This window comes from Chrysemys picta, chromosome 10, assembly GCF_011386835.1.
Source record: "Chrysemys picta bellii isolate R12L10 chromosome 10, ASM1138683v2, whole genome shotgun sequence".
NCBI lineage: Eukaryota > Metazoa > Chordata > Testudines > Emydidae > Chrysemys > Chrysemys picta.
In genome coordinates, this window is record NC_088800.1 from 22,566,556 (window position 1) to 22,585,335 (window position 18,780).

Consider the following 18,780-nt stretch of genomic DNA (forward strand, 5'->3'; position numbering starts at 1 on the left):
TGGCACCTAGTGGAATTGTGTTAATTAAAAATACGAATATTAGAATATTTATAGGAATGTTATTTTCCCTCTCTCTGCCCCCTCCCCTGCCCTCCCCTCCCCAACCAGCAGCAATGAGAGCTGACCATGAGCTGCTTTTTGGACACCAGCCTTCAGAGAGGTTTGCTGCAACTTGTCCCTGGGAACAGAATGTGGTGCCCTGGATGCAGAGAAATTGAGACTCACACAGGCAAAGAAATTGACCAGAGCTACTTTAAATGCCTTGGCAGAGTCACATCCCTGCCACTGGAATGCTGGATTCAAGCTACACCAAACATTTTCATGTCAATACAAATCATTAAAATTTGTTTTTTTGATAATTACACAAAAAGACAAGGGTGGGGAGCCCTTACTGCTGTGAATGGCAGCAAAGGGAGGCGAAGGTCCATGGGTAAATTCAGCTTGCTGCATTCATGCTGCCATGAATTTCACCCACATGGGAAGGTTTCTGCACCTTTTGTAGAGGCAAAACTTCCACTTGATTTTACTTGGTGCTCAGGCCCCATATGGGACAGAACTTAGCGTCGACAGGAGTGAGGGCCAAGCAATCAAGACACATGCTCAGAGATTCTGTGGAAATAGCTTCAATCCCTTTTTCTTTTTGTAAGTGAAGAATCTTCTGCTGTTTAATATTGAGAAGCCAGAGGAGCAGGATGAGAAGTTGACTCCTACAATGGAAACTCAGATTGAGAGCATGGCCCTCGAATAACCTTTGGCCCCAGTCTTGTAGCCCATTCACAGCCCAAACTCTCACTGACTTGGAGCCATGTGGTGAAAAGGATGCAGGACCAAGCACCACTCTCCAAAGAGCCCTTTGCCTTTGTGTGAAAGAGCCAAAGGCAGAGAGCAATAATCCTCTGACCTTTATAACCTCTGACACCCAAAGATCTCAAAGCACTTGTCTCACCAATTTCTTCTCGCAACTGACTCTCCCTGCAAACAGCAGCACAGAAACAGCTGTCGCATTAGCACTGTTTTCTGCCATTAACAAGCGCTCCTCCCGTAATTTTTTGTGAAGTTCATCGAAACACACAGCAGCTGTGCTGTGAGATGACAGAAAGCAAGGGAGATGGCAGTGAAAGTAGGGGTGGGAGTAAAGGCAGAAATTAGAAGGCCAGTGAAGATTTTTCATGTCTGTCTCCTCACAGCTTGTGTCTGGGCAAGTGGGTGGGAGTAACGTTAATTGGTCAAGGGTAAAACTTGGCCTTCAATTAAAGCCGCAGTAAAAGGGTGATGGCAACTGTGCTGAAGCTTGAAGGCGAAGGAGTGTCCCCTTAAGCCCCTTGCACTCATCTACAGGCATTCAATGTTTCCCCTGCATCTGTCAACACAGCCCTGCACAGGCCATGCCCTATGAATTGAGAATCTCTTGCACTGCCTTGGAGAGCTGGGCTGGCAGGTGGGTCTGCCTCTCAAAGCTGGCATGTGTGAAGTCCGCAAAGAATCCAGAGCAAAGCCCAACTGGTCCAATTCAAAACCAGGGTTACTCAGAATAGAGGGAGGAGATCAGATGACAATGAAATAAATGGTTAGTGACCTATTTAGGTGGACACTGCCAAAGCTTAGGCTAGGTGGGTCCATTTGGCTCTAGTTACAGAGACTACACAGCACCTCACTGCTTCCTTCTGAGCCATTCAGCCAGCATGGGGACAACTTCAATTCCCTCCTTTCCCCCTTTCCTCTAGGAGTTTCCTAACACCCACACAAAGCTCCCACTGCATGCAGCCCTTTCATCTTCTCCCTAAAGCTTATGTTATTGCTGCCACTCCAAGCCACTGAGGTATCACCCAGGAGACTGAGACCGAGGGGTGACTCATGTGACCGCATTGTTCACATGCTCTGACAACGAGTCCTAGTGAGCAGTACAACCCCCCCCTCCCCCCGGGGCTCACATGGGGATAGAAATGTGCCCTGTGCTGGCTCCTGGCTGCCTGCACTCCCTCGTTCCCCTCCCTCACACAACAGAAAAGCAGCATTTCTGCCTGGCATGCTTGCAAGAGTGGGAAGCAGGAGTTGGATTTGCCTTAATGTTTTAAATTGGGGCACCCAAGCTGCACTGGCTGCCTGTCAGATCCTCACGGGCTGCACTCAGTTTGCAATAAAGGGGCAGACCGCAGCTGCCCTCAGCTTTATCATACAAGTAAATCTAGCCCGTCACCCGGCTATTGCAGACAAAATAAAATCTACTGGTGGTTGAACTGAGGGAGGATCAATGAATGTTTAGTTATTAACGTCATGTGGGGCGAGTACTGAGCCTGTTGTAACACGAACTCGGAAAGGCTTGTTACAGCTAGCGTGAGTGTGATGTATTTAGTCCAGAGATTGAGCGAAATCTGAGCCCAAACAGCTAGAAAGTGTTTTTGAGATTTTTTTCTTTTCTATTGAGGAAAATATCTGTAGCGCAGTACATGCTCTGGTTCGGTCAGAGCTATTTCACTGCTGTAGGGCATTCCTGGAGCGGGTTCCTGATCTCGGATCTGATAGCCTTCCGGGCATGCGGCACTCCTCATTGAGCTTTGGGGGAGGGCATTGGCTGGGAGGCTGGAGGGTTTTTCTAACTAGTTATTTATGTAAGGGCAGTCCTTGATATTGTATTGTGTATTGTCAGATATGCGGTAGGCCCCTAGGGCCAGTTTTACACAGTCCTTTATTTGCCAAAAGATGCAGATTGGTTTCTAGCGGAATTTACAGAAGCACCTGAGCAGATAAAGTGCCTAACTCCCATTGCCCATAGAACATTGAATGAACATCTGTAGATGTCTGTACACATTGGAAGAAACCAATATAAATTAATAGGGGCAAAATCTGGCAGGGTGACCACTGAAAGGTCGCACTCAGTGAGGAGTCATAGGGCAGATGTATATCATCCAAAACCCACGGAGAGCCCGTTTTGCAGGCTCTCCATAAAATGAGCTATGGAGGGATACTCCAAGGTGAAATATGGCATACTGTATGTTTTTGATGCAAGCTCCTGATTTGGCAATAGGAACCGTGTGCTAACAACCACACCCGCACATCAGCAATAACCCGCATGAGGCTGCTACTGACCAGAGTATCACCACATATAATTGCTGTGAATACAAAGGGCTATTTGCTGTATAAAAATAGAAAATAATGTCATAGTCGTCACTGTCCATTGACCAGTGAGAGGCTCTGTTGCTAATCTGATAAACGATTGATTAATCTTGTAGGGGATCAGAGAGCTGCTTCTTCGATTTTAGAAAGCTCTTTATGGCTGTTCTGTTGGATCAGGTTTCATCCCTGCTGAGACGTGTTGAGAAACTTCGATCACTAACACATCTGCAGAGTCCAACGAAGTCTGCAATGAGAACAACTGAGATTCATTTTAAAATCCCAAAGCCAAGAATGTGAATTGGATTTTAGATCTTGCACAACACTAAAATGAGGAAAATACATCCAAGGCCAAACCAAGTTCACAACTAAACCTTCTAACAATCTAGCCACCTTTTAGCTCAGATGAGATCTTGTACCAGCACCTTATTGTAAATTGCACTTCTTTCTTTGAAGCAATACTTACCACTGTCTTGCATAAACCTACTGTTATAATTCACTACTTAGTTACAAATTATTGGAATCATAAATGCAGAATATTGAAACTGAGGTTATAGAAAACATTAGTCGTGCTTCTACAAAAGAGCCCCTCTTTTTCCTGCTTCCTCTGTTTTTTGTGATGTACTTAATCTGGGAGCCATGTCATCTTAAAAAGGTCAGTATCTCACATTTTGGCCTTGGAATAGCTCTGGGGTAACATTTTCAAAAGTGCTTAAGTGGCTAAGGAGCCTCCGGCCCATTTTTAAAAGTGACTTAGGCACCTTTTAAAGGTATTTAGGTCCCTAAAGATATAGGATTTTCAAAAACTTTGCGTAACTCGAATTTTGCGTAAGTCAGAAACGTATACTTGACCATTACGCAAAAAAACCCCCAAACCCTCCTATTTTTAGCTTACAGAACTTTTCCCGTAAGTGTGGATTTGCGTAAGTCGGGTTTGTGTATACGTGTCAAATACATGCCTTATTCCCATTGAAGTTCTGTTACCTGGGAGACAGAATGTGAAACTTGAATGATTCTCAAGAGCAAGTGAAAGCCGTGAGGGTGAGGAAAGTTGCTTACTCCAGGATCTGTGGCAATGCATTGACAGCCACTTAGCACAGCTGCAAGTAAACACAGAAAGCCAATTTCCTTATGAAGGTTTATTTATAAAAGCCAAGGTGTTTGGGAGTCACTGCTACATATTCTGGGGATTCCCCTTCCCTTGTGTAAAATGCACCACGCTGTGCACATGCAATCATTTATATTCCAGATCAAACATTTTCTTCTAGTGTTTAACACATACACTTCACGTTCCTTAGTGCACTCTACAACATGCACAAATGGTAGGATATGCACATATTGAGTTTTTCCATGAAAAATGTTATAAAAAATACAAACAAAACCCAAACTATCAACATGAGAAGCAATGTGCAAATGAGCCCAGCTACTCCCAGTCTTTGTTTTGTTTAAAAAGGGGACCTCGATTTATGCCCCGGTGTCAGAGCTACTTGATTGGGAATATGACCATCTGCTTGGAATTGTACTTAAAAATGACCCAGTCAAATATTAACCCCCTTAATACTAGTAGAGGGGATTTTAACTGGCCAACTGCTTCTGTTTTAAGGTTAATATTTAGACCGCCGATAACTGCACTAGATTTGCTATAGCTATAGTGAATACAGCCTTATATTTTCATACATTGTTTGTCACTATGTTCACTATAAAATGCTTAAGGCTAGATCATGGCCAGCCCTCATGCGGATGTGCAAGAAGAGGAGGTCCCCTCATGACTCCTGGGCAGTCACTTGGTGCCACTGCAGTCCCTGTGCTTTCCTGAGGCCAAGGACTGTTCCCTGCAAGTGCCCCCTCGGGAGCAAACCCTCCAAAAGAGAGAAAAAGGGGCAGAAGGGAGGCGCAGCTATGACCCCAAGCCAGCTAGCAGAGCTGGCAGGCCAGAGAAGGGATGTCATGCACTGGAAAGCTCCAGTATACACAATGTCTCCCTGATCCCTTTCCTACCCCACACCCAGAATTACATGTCCCCAGGCCACCCCCAGCATGGGCACCATCTGGCTCTTAATAGGAGAAACTCAGTGCCTGAAGAGTCACGCTCTTAGAAAACAGCTATCTGTGCATGATGCCTGCAGTCATGGACAATAAAGGGAAGGTGAGACTACCCGCACTTCCCAAAGTCTGTTTCCTTGTTTAGCCCATCAAGTGGAATGTTACAAAACGTTGCTGACATGAATGTAGCCACCTCACAATGGCTCTGCTCAAATAGACACAGGGGGAGATGCTGCCATACATCACAAAGCAGCCATACCAATCCACCCGTTACAGAACTGCTGCATGCAAATACAGTGTCATTTACATTTTGAGTGGAGGTTCAGACTATAAATGCATCACACTTGTTTGTTCTGAACACACTAGATCCCATTAAAGACATAACTGATTTTTAAAAAAAATCATTAACATGTTAAAAAAATAGCCAGATGTACTTGGAAACCCCCTGCTCCTCCCCCCCCCCCCCCAAAAAAAAAAAAAAAAACCTAAAGAAGGGAATAGGGAAAATGTGGGAGTCAGAACAAATTTCTTTTCAGGCTGAAGATTGTCCATGTCAGAAATCTTTGGCTTTGGGGATAAGGATACTTGAATCAAATTCCTTCCCCCATACCGGGCCTGATGTTGCAAACCCACAATCATGCGAGAATAGTTGTGACACATGCAAGTAGCCCCATTGGCTTTAAGGACTGCTCACATAAGGGTATGCACAATCCGGACCATGTGAAGGAATTCGGTCTCCCTTTTTTTTAAGACTATGTGGGTCGATATCCATTCTCACAGCAAATCCTGCCTGGGGGTGGGGAAAACCCTCTGGTAATTCCATAAGGTCCTCTCATAGAATTTCTTTCCCAATCTTCCCTTGAGGAGGAGGCGTTTCTAACCCTGCACTGGAGGAGGGAGAGGGCCTTCAAAGCCCCTCAGAACCCTAGATTCCTCAGGGAAGATGGCTGTACTGTGGATACTACTCTTAGGCCCTGATTTAGCAAAGCACTTATGCTTGTCTGGAAGTCATTAGGACTTAAGCATGTGCTTAAGTGCTTTATACAACCAGGGCCATAGTGCAGAGATCCAGCCCTCCCCCACTGCACCCCTCAGGAGCAGTGCTGCCATTGGTCCCACCCATTTTAAAAGAGGCATAGATGACATAGACTAGACAGATAGAGCGTGAATTTATACTGTCTGAAGCAGCACTGACTCGCAGGCAGATTTCTGTTCAGGAATCTGCCAGGTTCAGAGGGGAATATCCCTGACTGCTCCCCTGACTCCATCCCCTCCTGATTAACAGACCCCAGCCCAATGTCTTCTGCGGGTTCAAAGCACCATTCGTTCCCTTTCCATATTCCCCTGGCCAGAACTCTTTTGCCAGCACAAATGATGGGGCGTGTGTAGGTCAGAAAGAGGGAAGAGAGGCTAATGTTTCAAGGGTACCGCAGGTTGTTGGCCCCAATTAAACACCTTTAGCTTTCTGAAAGAATGAGTATAGCTAAACCAGTTAATAGCATCCTTCTTTAGTTCTTGCATTACATTTAAATATGATCAAAGTGAACCCCCGGCTATTTAACAGACTCAGATGTTGGCAAAGACAATATATATATACATATATATGGCTAGAAATTAATGTCTGATACTATAAAACTATACACAATACAATGAAATTATATTGCAAACTAAACACTTCACACAATCGTTTCACAATACCCCACTGATTCATTCTAATGTTGTTGGGTTTAATTGCTGCTACATAAGTATCTTCCATGTGTTCAACGCAATGTGCAGAATTCTGGGTTAACGCCCTGCTTCAGCAGAGCACTGGAACACACACTTACGTCCATCCTTATTCAGCAAATTTGCTAAAGTCCCATTGGAATCAGGCACAGGCTTAAGCACTTTGCTTAACAGAGAATGAGTGTTGAATCAGATGCTAAAAATGTAAACGAGGTGATTGGTACATGTTACTCTTCTGATTGTTATCCATCTCCGGGTAGAGCTGCTGCCACCCTGGATTAAATATTTTACTCGCTCTTTATCTAACCAGTCCTGAGAACAATTCTGTCATTTATACTAATAAATGCACATAAATACCAGACATTAAAAAACAGTCAACAGTGTGGTTCAAAGCAAAACGAGCACTGCTCAGTATCCTGGTTTCCATTAATGAGATTTATAGCTGCAAACCTGGCATTCTGGTTTTTTTAAAAAAATCCTCAATGGATTAGAAAAATAACAAAGTGACATTGTTAATGTTAAGGTATTCTAGGTTTGGCAACACTAATATTTTTACTTTACATCATGGAGTAAGAATACACGTCAGTGTAATATTGATGACGCGATCAGCCTAGCTTAAACACATGTAAACAATAGGCTTTGACAATACTCACAAATGCATCCTACATCTGGATCCACAAAGGCAGAACCCTGTACAAGTGTAGAGTTCCAACTGCACAGATCTGAATGCAGGATTGGGGCCTAAGGGCGTGATCCCGCAAACCGGTATTGGCATAAGTAGTCTCTACTCACCTGAGCAGCCCATTGACTTCAGTGGAACTACTCTCACAAGTGAGGATTATTCACATGCTTAAGGCATTGCAGGACAGGGTGGTAAAGCTCCATTGTATATAGAGAATCCTTTATCAATGTAAAACGAACGTTTTTTAACAGAGTTTAAAAAAAAGACTACAAAAGATTCAATGTGATTCCAGGTGATGCTCATTAAGACATATTTTACCCCTAGGTTGTGGATATCAGCTTCATATATTCCAATAACACAATCATATTTTCATAAACACTAAACTAAATATGAAAGTTAACAATTTTAGTGGTTAAAGGGGACAGTAACGGAAATGAGCAACCTTCATTACAATGATTTTCCAGTGTCTTCCCTTCTGACCAGTGGATGTTGTGAGATTGCCGTTGTGTCGGCTGCATTCAATACCTCTTCGCATCCTCCAAGGCATGGCTACTGCCGGTCTGCTTCCACTCGCTTTTTACGAACTATGCCAGTAAAATCAAAAACCATCTCTCAGCGTTAACTTACTAAGCACCCAAGCACACATCTCAATGTGACACTATTTGGGACTAGAAAACTGAGTTATTCGTACTTCCCTTCTCAAGGACCGAGTTAAGGAAAGTGCATAGTACCCTCAACTCTCACTCAAATCAATGGGAGGGTTGGCCCATCAGTATCTTCTAGGACAGGGATTGGCAACCTTTGGCCTGCGGCCCACCAGGGAAAGCCGCTGGCGGGCCGGGCCAGGCCAGTTCGTTTACCTGCAGCGTCCGCAGGTTCGGCTGATCGCAGCTCCCACTGGCCGCGGTTCGCCCTCCCAGGCCAATGGGGGCTGTGGGAAGCGGCGTGGGCCAAGGGATGTGCTGGCCGCCCTTCCCACAGCCCCCATTGGCCTAGGACGGCGAACCACAGCCAGTGGGAGCTGCGATCAGCCGAACCTGCAGACGCTGCAGGTAAACAAACCGGCCCGGCCCGCCAGCGGCTTTCCCTGGCGGGCCAAAGGTTGCCGATCCCTGTTCTAGGAGGTACAGGATTGTGTCCAGAGGTTTCACAGATTCATAGTTTAAGGCTAAAAGGGACCTACGTCATCTAGTCTGAGTAACCATGTAACCACGGGCCACAGAATTTCACCCAGTTATCCCTGTATTGAGCTCCGAAACTTGAGTTTGGCTCAGGGGCGCCCGGGGCGGGGGGGGGGGGGGGGGCGGGGAGGGGCAAGTGGGACAATTTGCTCCAGGCCCCAGGACCCGCAGGGGCTCCCACAAGAGTTTTTCGGGGCTCCTGGAGCGGGGTCCTTCACTCGCTCCGGGGGCCCCAGAAAACTCTCGCGGGCCTGGGCCCCCAGAGCTTCTTCCACTCCGGGTCTTCGGCGGCGGGGGGTCCTTCCTCTCCGGGACCCGCCACCGAAGTGCCCTGAAGACCCATGGCGGGCGGTCCTTCCGCCCCGGGACCTGCCGCCGAAGTGCCCTGAAGATCCGCGGCAGGGGGTCCTTCCGCCCCGGGACCTGCCGCCGAAGAGCTGGGTCTTCGGTGGCAATTCGGCGGTGGGGGCCCCCCGCCACTGAAGACCCCAGGCCCCCTGAATCCTCTGGGCGGCCCTGGTTTGGCTAAAGCATATCTTCCAGAAAGGCATCCAGTCTTGGTATGAAAACTTTAAGCAATGGAGAATCTACCATTCCTCTTGGTATTTTGTTCCAATGGTTAAATTTAGGTTATCAGCATGGCTTGTATCATTTGTTTTTTTTAAAGGCCATATTGCTCCAACTAAATTGAAACAGGTACTGTGGGCTGTGTGGGAGTGCTAGATCCTCCTCATTGGATTCATTTAAGGGTGATGTAGCCAAAAATCAACAGCTGTTCCAATTGCAAGAGTTTCTCTAGTGGGGTTACGAAATAAGTAAAAATTCTGTTGTTCCATATGCTAACACTACATGCAAATATGCATGGTTAAGTCATTTGATGTCCTTGTGAGAAACATATCTGTATGAAAGAATCAGACTTTTTATAATGTACTTTCACATGGTACTGATTACTAACAACAAGGAAAAGAACAAATCAGACCCAAAAGGAAACATTTTAGTCTCAGAATAGATCTCTGGGTTGCATGGGCCATTGGATAATACAGTAAACCTTAATTAACCCACAAATCTGCACTGAAAATTTTGGGGGGATGCAGTTTAATGAAGCACGGATCAATGACATTCTACTATTGTGCCCTGAGCAGGCCTACTCTGGGTGATGTCTTATTCCCTGCAATGCAATGGAGGAGTCCCCTGGCACTCAGCAATGCACTGTAAGAGGGCCTGGGAAGTTCTAACCAGTCCATTGTGCTGGTGCTCCTTGCCATCCACAGCATTAGCTATTCTGTAACCCTGTTCAGTCTGCACTGAGCCATAAGGCCAGATTAATGCTGTTCATACTAGATAGGCTTTGGTGTTACCAAACTGCACTGGGATACCATGTTTGTGATACTGGGTTTCTGAAATACAGACTAAAACAGGCAGAGCTGGAAGAATACTTCTCATTGAAGCATGCCAGTAATGACAATCTCTGGCTATGAACTTCCTTTAATGTAAACATTAAAGCTCTTGGCAAACAGACTGCATTATCCCAAAGTCTTGCAGTGCAAATGTCCGTCATTTTGCCTCTGCTTCCAATGTTGTGCTTTTCCAGATATTGGTTTTATGAAGTATTCTATTGTACTAAATAGTCAGTGATAATTTGCCAATGCAAAAGAGGAAAACGGACTAGATGCAAACCAGGAGAAAGCAACATTCTAGAGTAATTGTCCAAATGATAAGGATGAGAGATTTAACCTGCCTTTATCCTGCTGGGGACAATTAGAATTGCAGGAAATAAAGCATATCATGGGAATTCAGCAGGATGTTTAAGTATTGCTAAAAAATAAAGTCTCTGCGTCAAAGTATGCATTTGTTCATTTTTTGCTAAGTCCTTACTGGGGCAAACCCAGACTGAAGTCAATGGGTGTTTGCCTGAGAAAGGACTCAGTAAAAACTGATTAAGGACCTCAGGATCTGGCACTATTTGATTATTTTTTGTCTACGGAATGTATAAGGAGGGCAGGAGTTGGCCTGCAAGAATTGCTGATGAATGTCTGTAGCATCTTACCTAGATCGTTATTTTTAGTAATAGCTGCAGCTACCCTGGTTCTTGGACCTTGCTTTGTGAACTGGTATCCAAATTTGAGAATCTTGGAGTTCTCCTCAAGCATCTGGGCAATCTCCATCTCTACAGCTGTCCCCAGCTGCTGCCTCTGTTGGGTGACACACAGTGAAAAGAAAAGGAAACATCTTCTCACAAAAGAAAGAGAAGTGGTTACATTCAGTAATGTGCTACAAACTGGAGAGAGAAACCCATCTCTGGAGAACTTCCTCTGGGCTTTCTTTTTAGCATTTGTCAGTTTTGTTTTCTATTGCTTAGCAGCATGTGCTTGGGAATGAGGTGCAGAAAGTCTGATCCATAGGATTTTGCCTTGCCTCTTTGACAGATCCCAAACCTAAAATATTATAGAAGAACATACGGAACCTACCAGAAACTAAACAAAGCAGGCACCAGTTTACTGCCCGCTCCTTACCTGATTGTCAATTTTGATCTCTGTCAGGGTTTCATTCTCTTTTAGTGCATCAATCAGTGCCAGAATGCCAGCCCCAGTGATGAAATTGGATTCTATATTTAGACTCTTCAGCGTCTTGTTCACTTTTAACATATCTGCAAAAGCCTGAAGAGTCAGGGAAGAGGTGGTATGAGTTTGAAACTCTGAAAGCTTCAGATAACGCCAAGAATCTGAATTGTGGTTAATATCTAGAAAAGCATTGCAAACAGAGTCATGGAAGAAGAGTGTATTCCTAGAACAGAATAGGTTATAATGCCACTGTGCACAGTCACAAGAGACATCTGAAAAACAAGCCCCTCTGTAGCGGGGCAGTAACCCCGCTCCTGATGAAAAGGGGTTAAAAGCAGCCCTGGAGAGGGCTGCAGCAGGGAAAGGCTAGGCTGATTGGGGAAGGAGCCACAGCTGGGGCCTCATCCCAATCAGGCCACAGCTGGCTCTATAAAAGGGCTGTGATCCAAGAGCTCAAAAGGAGTCTCTCTCTAGCTATCTGAGAGAGAAGGACCGGGCTGCCTGGGAGCTGAGAAGAGTACCCAGGGTGGAGCAGTGCTGGGGAAGGGCAGAGGGAGCTGGGGAGCTCCAGCCTGAAAAACCCCCAGGCTGCAGGCTTGAAAAGGGCCTATGAAAGGTACTGGGGCTGCGGAAGGGCTGCCCAGAGATAGGCGAAGGCAGCAGATCCTAACACCCCTGGCTGATGACAAGTGGTTTACAGACTGCAGTCAGTGGCGTAGCCAGGTGGAGGGAACAGTGGGAGCAATAAAAAAAAAAAAATAGGCTCCACCTGCTGTGGCGCTTTTACTCACCTGGCGGCGCTCCGGGTGTCTTCAGCGGCACTGAAGGTCCCGCCACCAAAATGCCGCCAAAGACCCGTGCAGCGAGTGAAGGGCCCGCTGCCGAAGTGCCGCCGAAGACCCAGAGCGCCACCGGGTGACTAAAATAAAAGCACCGCAGCGGGTGGCACTTTTCAAATTTATTTTATTTTTTTAAAATTGCTCCCCTGGGTGAGTACAAAGGTGCCAGGAAATTGACAAGGCACCACCTTGTGCTCAGTGGGGGAGCGGCTGCTCCCCCCTTAGCTACGCTACTGACTGCAGTCTGCCCCAGTGAATGGGGGCTAGAAGGGACTGGCAGTAGCCACTGAGGCAAGGTGGGGATAGCGGGTTGGTGGTTCTCCGGGGTGGGGAGACCCAGATTGTGGGTTGCTGCTAGGGGCAGAACTCTGATGTAAAGGGCACCGGGGTCTGGGAGGAACACATGGGCCAGTGGCAGGCGAGACACTGGCCTGCAGAGGGCGCTCTGGGCTGGAAGAGCTAATTCCCAGGACAACCAGCAGGAGGGGCTGCGCCAGTGAGTTGTCGCCCCGCCGCACCCTCCTAGAGACAAATGCAGCCTTAGTGAACAATTCTGTCTTTTCAAGCCGTGTTTCAACTTACAACAGCAACAGGGTCATTGCTTCGAGTGGCTGCGAGGCTGAACTTCTTCACGTGGGTGTTGGTTTCCAAAGCCTTGGCAAATTCTTTCAGCGTCGGAATTGGGATGTTCTACATTAAGACAAAACCCAGTAAACATTACAGCCAATCACATCACCAGACATTTATTTTGATGATTGCTACATTAATTAACACTGCCTCTCTGTACAACTTCTTAGCTATTCCCTGTGCTCTACAAAGCCCGTCAGGCCAGAGTACTGTAACTTGCTCAGCTTTGTGGCTGCCCTTGAAGACCGCTCAATGCCTTGAGCTAGGGCAGAATGCAGCCACCACCTTTTAAGCAAGGCAGGCCAAATTGAAAACACTGCTCTGCACTGTTTTTCGTATTCATTTCCAGGTGCAATGAAAGGTGCTGATTTATTTGTAAATTTCTAAACAGTCTGAGAACTGATGATCCTCTAGGCATCTCTTCTACCATGCACCATCCTGGAAATTAAGGCTGGTGGCAATCTCTTGCTGTCCATCTCCAGGGTTGAAATCCTGAAGCATAACCATAATATTCTCATTGGCGGCCCCCCCATCATCAGCATAGGCTCCCTCTTGCAATCTGACAAAGCCTGAGTTTGGCCCCATGGGCTGGAGCGAAAATGTATCTGTTAAATCTGGCTTTTTAGCTGGGACACAAATTTGCTGCTGGCTGCGAGGAGGTCTAGTAATTGGTTGCGGATTTGTTACCGGCAGGTGAGAGTGAGTGGTGAGCTGTGGTACAGCTTTGTGGTTGTATTATTGGATCATTGGTATTGCTTATTTTTTTCAAATGTACACTCGTGCCCAGAAACAGTGTGATGAGGGGTGAATAACCAATCCATAAACCCTTAGTACAACAGGCACTGGCAGCTTTGGGCATGAGCCTAAGTCTTGATATGGAATTAGACACCTGGAGGTGAGATTGCTACCAAACAAGTTGTACTGATAAAGAGAAGGATACAATGAATCAACTCAACATGCTGGTCCTTTTAGAAAATTACTTAGTTTTAAAACAATATGAAACAAGAAAGAGGAAAAAATAATGAGCTGCTATTTGTCACCACCTCTAAGCTCAAAGCAAACACTAACAAAGCTTTATCCTATTCCTAGATCCAACCAGCCACTCTAAACTGTGCAGACAAAGGCGGCGGAGGTTGTTCTGCGTCTGAGCTTCCCAACTTTTCCCTTTTCATCTGTGGGCTAACTGAATTAGACCAATAATTGTGTGGTACCCCGATAGGTGCTGGAACAAGGGGTGCTGCTGCACCCGCTGGCTTGAAGTGGGGTTTCCATCAGATACAGTTTGGTTCAATGACTCTCAGCACTCCCACATACAAATTGTGGCAGCACCCCAGGGTGCCCCATGAGTTACCTTGCTTTACCAGCTGTTAGAGAAATGAAGGCAGAAAGGACCCCTTGCTTGGAGTTCTAATTGGCAGCTAATTCAATGTCAGGTGTTGGTGACCCTTGGAATAACTGGGACAATTCCTGTCTGCCCCTCTTTCTCCCCCGAGTGTCCTGTTCCTCCCAAATATTGTAAATGCAGCAACATGTTTGAAAACAAAACCCCACGTTTCTAAAAAACCATTGTAAATCTTGTCATCTCAGATGAACCCTCCTGCAGCAAAGAAAATGAAGCCACAACCCCGATCCAAATACCTTTATGTTGTTCAGATTGACTTCATGGAGGCCAGGGTCATTTGCTTTCATCCTTTGCAAACTTGCTTCCACATTAGTTGGATTCGGTGGCTCCTCGAAAATTGGCTTGACCTTTTCACCTTTGACCACATCTGAAACACAGGATCTAATTAAACATGCATCATTGGAAATAAACTGGCTTTTCCGAACTCTCACTTATGTTTGGGTTGAGGCACGCTGAATGTTGCTGTGGCGAATCTCATGTTTGTGATGAATACTTGTGAGCCGTGGAGGGAGGGTTCTGGATTTCTGACTAGTGTTTCTCTGAGATGCTGATGCTTTTGTGGCCAGTAAAGAATGGTATTACATTCAGTTGGCTCTCCCACTGTTTATTAGTTTGTGCAGCTATACTCAAGAAAGAAAGTGCAGCTAAAGCGCGGAGATGAATAATTGAGATACACTTTAGAACACTTCTTTTCCCAGTTTGTGGGAAAGTCATAGAAAATACTTTTCCTGGGGGGCAACCTTCTAGCAGACCCATTAACAAAACCAGATGAAGGTGACATGAAGTGTATGGTATGACATTCACTGTGCTATATACACTAGAGTTAGTGCTATACACCAAATTGTGACCAGCACCATGCTCTCCCCCATTCTTACATCTCTCTGTAGGGGTCAGCTACAATGCAGTTGGGAGCACAGGCCTTCTCTTTCCTAGTGCCCTTGCAGGACTCTTACAAAGGGCAGGAGCTAGGTAAGGGCGTGGCCACACCTCACTCCCCTCTCCACACTGGCCAGCAGAGCTGACTTGGCATGGAGGGAGGAGTATACTGCACCTCCTCCAGGCCAGGCATGGTGTAGATCAGGGGTGGGCAAACTTTTTGGCCAGAGGGCCACATCGGGGTTGTGAAAATGTATGGAGGGCTGGGTAGGGAAGGCTGTGCCTCTCCAAACGGTCTGGCCCCTGCCCCCTATCCACCCCCTCCCACTTGCTGTCCCGACTGCCCCCCTCAGAATCCCTGACCCATCCAACTCCCGCTGCTCCTTGTCCCCTGACCACCCCCTCCCAGGACCCATGCCCCTAACTGCCCTCTGGGACCCCACCCCCTATCCAACCCCCCCTGCTCCTTGTCCCCTGACTGCCCTGACCCCTATCCACACCCCTGCCCCCAAACAGGCCCCCCAGGACTCCCATGCCTATCCAACCCCCCCGCCCCGTTCCCCATCCCATGACACCCCCCCAGAACCTCCGCCCCATTCAACCTCCCCCTGCTCCCTGACTGCCCCGACCCCTATCCAACCCCCCCCCCCCCCCCCCCGCTCCCTGCCCCCTTACCATGCTGCTCAGAGCAGCAGGAACTCTCAGCCCTGCCGCCCATCCGGAGCCAGGCACGCTGCCTGCGCTGCCCGGCAGGAGCAGCAGGCCAGAGCGCTGGCGGTGTGGCGCACTGAAGCTGCGGGGGAGGGGCCGGGGGCTAGCCTCCCCGGCCAGGAGCTCAGGGACCGGGCAGGATGGTCCCGCGGGCTGGATGTGGCCCACAGGCCGTAATTTGACCACCTCTGGTGTAGCTGCTGAGCCACTGTGCTTGCTAGGGTGCTGCAATGTATCCCCTTTGCATTCCCTTCCAGCAAATCTAATGAACATCTATTTTCCTTGAAATTAAAACCAAACCCAAACTGTGCCCTTTGGAGTGGACAGTCACCCTTTCATCCTATGAGCTACTCTGGGTTGGACCCTGCCTTTCCTGCAGATCTTTGTCATCTCCTGGAAGTTCTGTCCCCATCACCACAAAGAAGAGCGTATGGTAGGAAGTCTGCACCGGAGAACTTGCAGGCACAGTCAGGTTAGTACCAGCCCCTGTCCTTGGGAAGGGAAGCATGTTAGCCTATGGTATGTGACCAGAGTCCTGAGCTGTATCATTAGGGACAAATTCTGTCCTCAGCTTTATGTGCAAAGCTCACAATGCAGTCACTCTGAGCCAACCATGTGCATCCAACTCTGAGGGAAACATGTAGTCTATTGCACAGGATATAAAATAGCAATATTGAAAGGAACCCAGGGTTTATGGTCCTGCCATAAAGCCTGCAAAGGGAGATACGCTTGTGAATATATCTGATTATGTTCTGAGAAAGTGCCCCTTTCCCTCTAAACACACAGTGCTAACATCAAAGACTATGATGATGAGGCCCCTTAGCGTCCACCTCCATCTCTGACATTAGCAGCCCATCTATACATTCAATTAGCTCTTGTAAAATTGCAACATCCGCACATTCTAAATAATAAAACTATCAAAGCATGAAAAGCAACTCTCTGCCAACACCAAGATTTATGAAGTCTTTGCAAATCCCTGCTCCAAAGCAATACAATTTTCAATGTTGGCAGCCATGTACTATAAAAGAAAATCAATCATTCCAGGAGATGCATAAAAATCATAGCATACAACACAATTAATACCTATAATTCCCCAGTTTATAATTGTGGAGATGAATAATAAGCCTTGCCCACCCAGCTGCTACAGCCAAGAAAGGAATGTGTTACTGACCACAGCTGAGTTTAAACATGGTTTTTTTTGTAGTGCAGAAAGTCATGTTCTATTCAAGGGGCTTTTGTTGAAACCTGAAAGTTTACATGCACTTCCATGAGGCGCAATGGGTGACACTCATCCTGGTGCACTGGGACAGGACAAAGCCAATGCACCAATTAAATCACACCTAAGCTCTTTGTAGAACTTAAGTGTTACATAAACCTTGAACTGGATTTCACTCTTTGAGCAGATTCCAACTCTTTTTGCTATGGAGCATGTCCCACTCCACTCCCCACAGGACCTCCCAATGCCTCCATAAATATTCCAGTAGCAGCCTTCAGAGAGTTACTGATGTTGGAGATTGCTAATAAAATGCACTTGGAGAATTCACCACCCTTTGGATTCAAACTAAAACTTACACCAAAACATTTTTGCATTTGTAGCAGCATTCTACTAAGCTGAGAGCCAAAGGCCAGCCACTGAAGGACTGTTTGTTAGAGATTGTAACCCTGTCCACAGAGTAGATTTTCTACTTTACCATGTCATGAGTAGTTAGCAGTGATTTTCTCCTCCTGTTATGCTGCCTGCCACTGCCAATGGATTTTATCTTATTTCTTTAACTAGGGAACTGTTTTGTCATGTTAACAATCAGCTCTTGAAATGTGTTCCCCTTTTTTACTGAAAAATTACACTTAGCTAGGAAAAGTTATTGCTTTTGGACCAAGGAACAAAGTGATCTGACAGAGCAACTTTCTGGTGTTAAATTTGTGATTGGAGCATAGTTTAGCAAACCCACATAGCTGACATTGTGACCCAATACAACAAAAATAAGCTCAAGTTTATGTGAATTAGTACCATAATAAGTTGCATGTTCTGGGATAGCCTCCAATTTGCACAGATTCTCCCTGGGAAGGGTTGCAGAGATATCTCAGTCCTGTTCTGCCTACCTCCATGTCCTCCTCTTGGGTGATCTCTTCACACAGATAAGGGCGGAGATGAAAAGTCCCTGCTGACAACAACTGCTATTGTCACAGCCCATACAAGAGAGGAGACTTCTTGTGTGGCTACCTTTTCCTGTGTACTCAGGCAAGGGCCCATCACAATCTAGTATTGAAATGCACAGAGGGACGCAGAATTGGAACCCTGGATCTGAACATCCGTGAACTCAGGATGTGCAAAGGCATTGGATCCAAACTTTGCACCTTCCCTAAGTTTGCGGACAGGCTGAGCCAAACCCCTGGAGCAAAGAACTCCAAACAGTAGGGGAAGTTCAGATCTTGATCTAAACTCTGCAGCTCAGGATCATCTCTGATGAAAAGGAATTTATAAGATTTGAGTTTTGTTTAGTTTTTTTTTAACAACTCTGACTGTTATTATTTTTCTGCGTGCTTACACCTCCTGCAGAACGTACTTAACCACAGAAAGAACACACAACAGTCAAACAATAGTATTATTTAAAGTGTGTGGGGTATTATTTTTAAGTCCAACAAAAAAGCCCAAGTGACAGCTCAGATGCAATAAGAGGGAAAGCATTATTTTCAAGTACCCTCCTCACAGTGCTGAATGCAGCTTGGTGGACCTGACATATTGTGAACTGTGCTAGAAACACATCAAGCATCAAGTTGTACTAACCTGGAATTGTCTCAGCTAGGGATACTACCCAGTTAGTGGCCCACAGCTGTAAGGGCAGGCAAATGTATGTACTGTGATTGGATGAGATGGTCTGACTTGCATAATGATCACATGGTCATTTCTCAGTAACTGCAGATGCCAGTGCTCAACTTACTGCCTTTGGAATTCCATATCATTTGCCCCTTGATATGGAAACACAGATGCCTTAGCTTCCCATTCCACTCCCATTATTATTAT

General features: G+C 46.3%; 1 protein-coding gene across 8 annotated transcripts in view; it reads right to left on the reverse strand.

Annotated features, from left to right (window-relative positions):
- Positions 1 to 4,235: 4,235 nt before the first annotated feature.
- The window catches only part of TMOD2 (tropomodulin 2), a 73,833-nt gene continuing 59,288 nt past the window's right edge, over positions 4,236 to 18,780 (reverse strand). For 6 of the 8 annotated variants that reach the window (XM_008172273.4, XM_065559428.1, XM_065559427.1 and 3 more), the window contains 5 exons: positions 14,408 to 14,538; positions 12,725 to 12,832; positions 11,256 to 11,399; positions 10,790 to 10,934; positions 4,236 to 8,145 (listed from right to left, as the gene is read on the reverse strand). In XM_008172273.4, the coding sequence (XP_008170495.1) occupies positions 8,111 to 8,145; positions 10,790 to 10,934; positions 11,256 to 11,399; positions 12,725 to 12,832; positions 14,408 to 14,538 (563 nt within the window). In that variant the 3' untranslated portion in view covers positions 4,236 to 8,110. The remainder of the gene's footprint in view (positions 8,146 to 10,789; positions 10,935 to 11,255; positions 11,400 to 12,724; positions 12,833 to 14,407; positions 14,539 to 18,780) is intronic. The other 2 variants (XM_065559431.1, XM_065559432.1) reach the window with 1 other exon arrangement.